General features: G+C 38.3%; 1 protein-coding gene across 1 annotated transcript; it reads right to left on the bottom strand.

Moving 5' to 3' along the window:
• Positions 1 to 465: 465 nt before the first annotated feature.
• LOC145669774 (uncharacterized) lies at positions 466 to 8508 on the bottom strand. Its single transcript, XM_081738113.1, has 2 exons — positions 7152 to 8508; positions 466 to 509 (listed from the first exon to the last, which is right to left on the bottom strand). Exons 1-2 carry the CDS (start codon positions 8506 to 8508, stop codon positions 466 to 468), a joined length of 1401 nt encoding a protein of 466 aa, XP_081594239.1.
• Positions 8509 to 9495: the final 987 nt, after the last annotated feature.

The raw sequence follows: 9495 nt of genomic DNA, 5'->3' as shown, positions 1-9495 counted from the left end.
CCATAATTATGTAACATGTATACTGTTTATGCAATAGGAAACGGTTACTTTTCTGTAATATTTGTGGTACGTAAGAATTTAAAGAAAAACTTCAAATTCAAAAGTTACTGAAAGACTCAGACTAGTTCCGGTTCCTCCACCGTTCTCAATGTGACTTCCCGAGCTTGCTCCTGGCTAAGGGATTAGTGTACGCACCTTTGGCCTTAACTCATGTGATTCGGATTGCAAGTTAAGCTGTAGGTGAACGTCTCATATATTCCTAGCCTTGCTGCTAAATGGAATTCGAAACGCCCAAAACTGTATCTATAATAAGTAGACTACTCCAGCATACATAATTCTCTCTTTCATGGAGAAAACAGGGAATGAAAGACTGTTCTAACCATTAGGTATACTTTACATGAATTATTTCAAAACGGCGTTATTACATTTGAACACCCTAATATCTAATTCATAATCAACATAAATCTAACTGATGAAGGAAGGATATAAAACACCCATTGTTTCCTCCTCTAAAAATTAAACACAATAGATGTTCAAATCAATAATATCATAAACAAAACGAAATATGAAAACAGAATGTTATTAAACAAAACAATATTAAACAAAGCACGAAACTAGCAAACAAAGGTGCGAGTGCAGAAAAATAACATTAGTGCAAAAAAAAGTGATAATAGAAGTAAAGCAGTATAAAATTTTGTGAAATGTATAGAAGGTACTGTTGAAAGAGATTATAGTACAAATTTATGACAAATGAATATTGATGAGTGAGGTGCTCTGGACGTCACAACACAGTAGATGGATGTTAGAACAGACAAATGCATATTAATCTTCTGTCCTGGGGCGGCTCAGGACTGATGAAAGACATATGGATAGCCCTTATTAGTGGTGTGGAGAAACAGTGCTATGATGGGAAAAGATGAGGAATGTGCTGCTGGGTAAGTTGGTGATGAAAGAATGCTGTGTTATGATCTGCTGGAATATTGCGGAGATATATTGTAACCAGTACGCTGAGTGGTGTATAACAGTATTTATATGCGGATTCTTGCTGTAAGTCTGTAAATATTGTATCAAGAAATATATCCTTACGATTCTGGAGATTCTTGGCTATAAATTTCTCACGCAAGTTGGCAATGTGGTGGACGAGCGGAGGAAAGTCAATTTTATCATATAGGTCAGCATTGTGATAAGGAAGTTTGATACGATATGCTAAACGAATGGCGTGTCGCTCTAGAATCTCAAGTCTGTTGTAGAATTTTTGTGGGGCTGAACACCAAGCTACGTGACCAAAAGTAAGGACACTCCTCATGAAAGCTTTGTAAGTGTTAAGTAATAAGAAGATCCATAATTATGTAACATGTACACTGTTTATGCAATAGGAAACGGTTACTTTTCTGTAATATTTGTGGCACGTAAGAATTTAAAGAAAAACTTCAAATTCAAAAGTTACTGAAAGACTCAGACTAGTTCCGGTTCCTCCACCGTTCTCAATGTGACTTCCCGAGCTTGCTCTTGGCTAAGGGATTAGTGTACGCACCTTTGGCCTTAACTCATGTGATTCGGATAGCAAGTTAAGCTGTAGGTGAACGTCTCATATTCCTAGCCTCGCTGCTAAATGGAATTCGAAACGCCCAAAACTGTATCTATAATAAGTAGACTATCCAGCATACATAATTCTCTCTTTCATGGAGAAAACAGGGAATGAAAGACTGTTCTAACCATTAGGTATACTTTACATGAATTATTTCAAAACGGCGTTATTACATTTGAACACCCTAATATCTAATTCATAATCAACATAAATCTAACTGATGAAGGAAGGGTATAAAACACCCATTGTTTCCTCCTCTAAAAATTAAACACAATAGATGTTCACTAAAAAAAAATTAAAATTCACCTTTGCATTTTTTTTAGAGGGTAGTGGTTGGAGCTAACACTTTATTTCTATATACGGAAGTATGAGGGCATCTTATTATGGGTGGAACAAATTTTATTTTTGGGAAATTTGAATAAACATTAGTTGTATATAATCTGCCACTAGAAAGTTTCGCCCTCTCTCTTGGCCTGGGGTTTGAGATCATCAATTATTCTTTATTCATATTATGGTCGGTCAAGGAGCTGTGAAAGAAATATTTATTTTATTCATTAACAAAAACAAAATACAAAGATTATATCAAAAAAGATTAATTTTATATATCAATATCATAAACAAAACGAAATATGAAAACAGAATGTTATTAAACAAAACAATATTAAACAAAGCATGAAACTAGCAAACAAAGGTGCGAGTGCAGAAAAATAACATTAGTGCAAAAAAAAGTGATAATAGAAGTAAAGCAGTATAAAATTTTGTGAAATGTATAGAAGGTACTGTTGAAAGAGATTATAGTACAAATTTATGACAAATGAATGTTGATGAGTGAGGTGCTCTGGACGTCACAACACAGTAGATGGGTGTTAAAACAGACAAATGCATATTAATCTTCTGTCCTGGGGCGGCTCAGGACTGATGAAAGACATATGGATAGCCCTTATTAGTGGTGTGGAGAAACAGTGCTATGATGGGAAAAGATGAGGAATGTGCTGCTGGGTAAGTTGGTGATGAAAGAATGCTGTGTTATGATCTGCTGGAATATTGCGGAGATATATTGTGACCAGGACGCTGAGTGGTGTATAACAGTATTTATATGCGGATTCTTGCTGTAAGTCTGTAAATATTGTATCAAGAAATATATCCTTACGATTCTGGAGATTCTTGGCTATAAATTTCTCACGCAAGTTGGCAATGTGGTGGACGAGCGGAGGAAAGTCAATTTTATCATATAGGTCAGCATTGTGATAAGGAAGTTTGATCCGATATGCTAAACGAATGGCGTGTCGCTCTAGAATCTCAAGTCTGTTGTAGAATTTTTGTGGGGCTGAACACCAAGCTACGTGACCAAAAGTAAGGACACTCCTCATGAATGCTTTGTAAGTGTTAAGTAATAAGAAGATCCATAATTATGTAACATGTACACTGTTTATGCAATAGGAAACGGTTACTTTTCTGTAATATTTGTGGCACGTAAGAATTTAAAGAAAACTTCAAATTCAAAAGTTACTGAAAGACTCAGACTAGTTCCGGTTCCTCCACCGTTCTCAATGTGACTTCCCGAGCTTGCTCCTGGCTAAGGGATTAGTGTACGCACCTTTGGCCTTAACTCATGTGATTCGGATTGCAAGTTAAGCTGTAGGTGAACGTCTCATATTCCTAGCCTCGCTGCTAAATGGAATTCGAAACGCCCAAAACTGTATCTATAATAAGTAGACTATCCAGCATACATAATTCTCTCTTTCATGGAGAAAACAGGGAATGAAAGACTGTTCTAACCATTAGGTATACTTTACATGAATTATTTCAAAACGGCGTTATTACATTTGAACACCCTAATATCTAATTCATAATCAACATAAATCTAATTGATGAAGGAAGGGTATAAAACACCCATTGTTTCCTCCTCTAAAAATTAAACACAATAGATGTTCACTAAAAAAAAATTAAAATTCACCTTTGCATTTTTTTTAGAGGGTAGTGGTTGGAGCTAACACTTTATTTCTATATACGGAAGTATGAGGGCATCTTATTATGGGTGGAACAAATTTTATTTTTGGGAAATTTGAATAAACATTAGTTGTATATAATCTGCCACTAGAAAGTTTCGCCCTCTCTCTTGGCCTGGGATTTGAGATCATCAATTATTCTTTATTCATATTATGGTCGGTCAAGGAGCTGTGAAAGAAATATTTATTTTATTCATTAACAAAAACAAAATACAAAGATTATATCAAAAAAGATTAATTTTATATATCAATATCATAAACAAAACGAAATATGAAAACAGAATGTTATTAAACAAAACAATATTAAACAAAGCATGAAACTAGCAAACAAAGGTGCGAGTGCAGAAAAATAACATTAGTGCAAAAAAAAGTGATAATAGAAGTAAAGCAGTATAAAATTTTGTGAAATGTATAGAAGGTACTGTTGAAAGAGATTATAGTACAAATTTATGACAAATGAATGTTGATGAGTTAGGTGCTCTGGACGTCACAACACAGTAGATGGATGTTAGAACAGACAAATGCATATTAATCTTCTGTCCTGGGGCGGCTCAGGACTGATGAAAGACATATGGATAGCCCTTAATAGTGGTGTGGAGAAACAGTGCTATGATGGGAAAAGATGAGGAATGTGCTGCTGGGTAAGTTGGTGATGAAAGAATGCTGTGTTATGATCTGCTGGAATATTGCGGAGATATATTGTGACCAGGACGCTGAGTGGTGTATAACAGTATTTATATGCGGATTCTTGCTGTAAGTCTGTAAATATTGTATCAAGAAATATATCCTTACGATTCTGGAGATTCTTGGCTATAAATTTCTCACGCAAGTTGGCAATGTGGTGGACGAGCGGAGGAAAGTCAATTTTATCATTTAGGTCAGCATTGTGATAAGGAAGTTTGATCCGATATGCTAAACGAATGGAGTGTCGCTCCAGAATCTCAAGTCTGTTGTAGAATTTTTGTGGGGCTGAACACCAAGCTACGTGACCAAAAGTAAGGACACTCCTCATGAATGCTTTGTAAGTGTTAAGTAATAAGAAGATCCATAATTATGTAACATGTACACTGTTTATGCAATAAGAAACGGTTACTTTTCTGTAATATTTGTGGTACGTAAGAATTTAAAGAAAAACTTCAAATTCAAAAGTTACTGAAAGACTCAGACTAGTTCCGGTTTCTCCACCGTTCTCAATGTGACTTCCCGAGCTTGCTCCTGGCTAAGGGATTAGTGTACGCACCTTTGGCCTTAACTCATGTGACTCGGATTGCAAGTTAAGCTGTAGGTGAACGTCTCATATTCCTAGCCTCGCTGCTAAATGGAATTCGAAACGCCCAAAACTGTATCTATAATAAGTAGACTACTCCAGCATATATAATTCTCTCTTTCATGGAGAAAACAGGGAATGAAAGACTGTTCTAACCATTAGGTATACTTTACATGAATTATTTCAAAACGGCGTTATTAAATTTGAACACCCTAATATCTAATTCATAATCAACATAAATCTAACTGATGAAGGAAGGGTATAAAACACCCATTGTTTCCTTCTTTAAAAATTAAACACATTAAATGTTCACTAAAAAAAATTAAAATTCACCTTTGCATTTTTTTTGTCGTCTACCCGGTTAAAGGGTTGCGCCCTTTCTTCGGGGAAGTGTTGTATTAGGAATGTTGAGGCTACAGAAATTGTGGTTGGTCGAAGGAGTTTTCCTTTATTCATTCATTATTTTAAGTAATTAACATATATACAATAGATATAAATTGAAACAGGTGACACAAAATCCTAATAATAATAACAACATAAAGGTAATATGTGCATGGAGGCTATTAGAAATATGAAACAAGAAAATAAACTGTTAGTGCATAAAGGCTAAGTGCGTGAATATAATAACAAATAAGATAAACAGTAACAGAAATTACAATTCAAAGAAATAATATTAAGAAATGATGATGAAAATGAGGATGAATGCACTGGACGCCACAACACTAGGTTCTGTTAGTGAACGGATGCTGTTATCTTCTGTTCCTGGGGCTATTCAGGAACTGATGTAGACAGAGGAGGCCCATGTTAATTGATTATTACTGTGCATATGATGGATAGATGGAAGATGACAGATGGCGTGGATGATATATAGCAAATACTTCTGGGTCTCGATTGGCAGGATCCATTTGCAAGTGCTACAGTGTAAGATAGTGTTGGAGCGGAGTGTCGACGTATCGTGGCGGTACATCATTGTCTCGGTCATATCGTAGTATATCCTGAAGCATGGGGTGTCGTAAACCAAAGCGTTTCGTGATTTAACGAATGCGAAGCTGTTCTAGATGGGTGAGCAGTGGTGGAAAGTCTATGAGCTCGTAAAGAAGTCTGGTTGGGCTTGGTAAGGGAATTCGATAGGCCAATCTAAAAGCATGCCGCTCCATTATAGACAATTGTTTATAAAATTTGTCGGGAGCTGCGGCCCAAGCTGTATGGCCATAGGTTAAAGTACTCCTCATAAATGCTTTGTAAGTGTGGAGGACAGTAGGTGGTCGTAAACCCCAGCTGGTGCCAACTAAACGTTTTAGCAGATTTAATCTGTTCTTAGCTTGAGTAACAATTTTTTTAAGATGCGGAGTCCACGTAAGCTTTGAGTCAAATATCACCCCAAGGTAAGTAAGAGATGATGTGAAAGGAACTGGCGTGTTGTCCACGTGAATATTTAATAAATTCGGATTGCGAAACACTCTGGATCGTCTACGTGGTGGTAGAAAGACTATAGATTGTGTTTTCGCTGAGTTAATACTGAGTCTCCAGACCTGACACCAACGGACAAATGTGTCGATAGCTGGCTGCATGAGTCTATTAATAAGCTGGATAGTGCGAGCTGTTGTGAGAAATGCTGTGTCATCGGCGAATTGGTAGACTTGGACGTGAGGAGTCAGTCTGAGATCAGCAACGTACAGTAGATATAACAAAGGAGACAGAGAAGAACCTTGAGGTACGCCAGAATGTAAGAATATGGGGTGTGATAAAGCATTGTTAATAGAAATATATGCAAGACGTCCTGTTAAGAAGGTATTGATTAATCGTATGTAAGATATGGGCAGCATATAGTTGTGTAATTTGTATATCAAGCCAGGATGCCAGACCTTATCAAATGCCTTTTCCAAATCAAACGTAACTAAACAAGAAGGAAATCCCTTGTTGTATTGGTGATAAATAGCAGTGACGAGTCTTAAGAGCTGATCGAGTGTACTGAAGTGCGGTCGGAACCCAGCTTGATGGATCGGCAGAAGATTGTGCATGAGGAGGTGGTCGTGGAGCCGACGAACGAGTATACGTTCTAATAATTTGCAGAGACAACTTGTTAAATGGATCGGGCGATACGACTATACTTCTGATGGTGGTTTCTTAGGCTTAGGAAATAAAAGAACTTTAGAATACTTCCAATCGAGCGGAAAGAAGCCAGTGCGCAGGATAAAAGTATAAATATGGCTTAGAATCAGAATGAAAGAAGGAGGTGCTTGTTTGATGAGAGCATATGTGATGGAGTCGAATCCAGGTGCCGTACTGCGTTTGGTTGCTAAAATAGCCCTGATATCATCTGGGTCTATAGCCTGAGTAAGTGAATTATTAGGTTCCAGAGTATGGTGGTCAGAAGGCTGTAGATGAGGAGCGGTCGGATCGGCGTGACGGTTTATCGAAGTTTGAAGGCGGTGCGGTGTGTGCCCTCCAGAAAGAGGAGTGAAGACTTCTTGGAAAAACGTAGCAAAAATATTAGCCTTGTCGATGTCATTATTAATAGCTTGATGGTTGTGAATAAGTGGATAGGGTGTACGAGACGTTTTGCCAGTAAGTTGGTTGAATTTACGCCAATATTTGCTGGGATGAGTTTCTGCAGTCAGAGTATTACACGTTAAAATCCACTGTCTTTTCTTGTATGCTACAATGTAGTTGTGTGTTATTCGGAGATATTGGCGGTGTAAGCGCAGTACCTCCAAGTTGCCGCTGGTTCTATATTCACGATAAGCTCGACGTGAAGCAGAAATTAGTCCAAGATATCTTGGTGGCAAAATAGGTTTATGCGGTTGTACATGAGTAGACGGAATGGCATGTTCCGCTGCTCCTTGAATTGCTGTAGTAAGGTCAGTGATGACATGATCAAGACTATGCTGCGAGGTAGGTATAGTGAGTGTGCTAATGGCGTCGTCTATTGTGGATCGGTATTGATCCCAATTAGCCTTATGATATAGATAAATTTTTCTAGCTGGTAAGTGATTTGACGACTTCACTGTACATTGCAGTTCTAGTTTAACAGGAACATGATCGCTGCCGATTGAATCTAGTACAGTAATGTTAATAAGAGGAGAAAGAGAAGACGAGGTTATTACTACGTCAGGCGTTGTGTTGCTAGCTGGCCTCGTAGGTTGTGGCAAGATGTGAAATTCTCCTGTAGTGGAAGTTTGTATAAAATCAAGAAATTGCTGTTTGTCGCGCTGTGTTCTACTATGGAAATTTAAGTCTGCCATGATAATATAATGCCGGGATTGTGTATCAATGAAGCGAAAGAAGTCATAGTTGAGAATCTTTCCTGGCCGAACATAGATTGTGGCAAATGTGACTGTGCGACCCCGTAGGTAGAGAGTTGTTACATTGTATTCAGGCAGATTGAAAGTTTGAGGCATGGTAACAGTGCGGTATGGTAGACGAGTGCTAATGCCGATAGCTGTACCGCCGTATAGACGTGGTCCGGACGGAGCATCATGACGGAGTAAGTTATATTTTGGAATGTAACACTGTAAATAAGGAGCCAGATAAGTTTCGTTGAGTGCGAAGGCTGAGATGTGTTCCTCCTGTAATAACTGCGTGAATAGTACTTGATGTGTCAATAGTGAGCGTATGTTCATAAATAAGAAGCTATACGCCATTACGAAAATGCAAAAAATATTGCAAATGGAAGCTGCCATATTAAACGTAAACTTCGATGGGTTGGATTTGAAAATGAACTGTTGGCCCAGAATAGGTTGCATGGAGCTGAAGGTTAAACAGAATTTTAGCTGCATGGATGATTTGGTTGAGAATGTGAGTGCGAAGAAACGGATGAATATTCTGTAGACTAATCGTGAGGAATCGGAGCAGATCTTCAACAGTAACAGGATGAAGTAAAGAGTTTGCAGGTGGAGTGGGACGGTCAGCAGACCTTATGGGTGCAACAAGTTCTGGTTTAGAAGGTTCCGGTTGTGGCTTAGCTTTACATCTGTAACTATATGTTGGATGTTTTTCAGGACACGCACTACACTGTGGTGGTGCCCTTTGATTGGGGCAATCCTTCGTAGCATGTTGTAAGGAACAATAGCCACACTTAATATCATTAGTACACTCGGATGTGGGATGTGCATTATACAGCTGACATCGCTCGCATCTTAACGGAAGAGGAGGAGGTGTGCGTGAAGGTTCTACTTTGTAACGTCTTCGATAAATGTAAGCTCCAGTGGACAAAAGCTGGTCTATCAACTGTGGTTGATCGGTGAGAACCCGTACAAGATATGTTGCACCGTTAGCGTTCTTTATCCGGATACATCGCTTTACAGGAAATCCTTCCTGATGTAATTCCTCATAGATTTCCTCATCGGTGAGATCCGGTTCAACTCCTCGTATAACCACGGATAGCATCGGCAATCGCCTAGGAGGAGGAGGTGTTTTACGTGCACTTGGAGTTAGTGCGGAGAGTTTAGCCTTTGGTCCAAAAATCTCAAAAGTGGCTTTGTTTCGCACATGCGATACAAAATTTGAGTTGGTAGACTTTAGTATAATGCCTCTGCGAGTTTTGACGATTTCGCGTATCTCAGGACGAGGCACATATTTAATCAACTGCTGAAAAACTGCTCGAACGGTGTTATACTTTTGGTCATAAT

Source organism: Thermobia domestica, chromosome 14 (genome assembly GCF_964235325.1).
Source record: "Thermobia domestica chromosome 14, izTheDome1.hap1.1, whole genome shotgun sequence".
In the NCBI taxonomy this organism is placed as follows: Eukaryota; Metazoa; Arthropoda; class Insecta; order Zygentoma; family Lepismatidae; genus Thermobia; species Thermobia domestica.
This window is presented reverse-complemented; position numbering and strand designations above follow the sequence as displayed.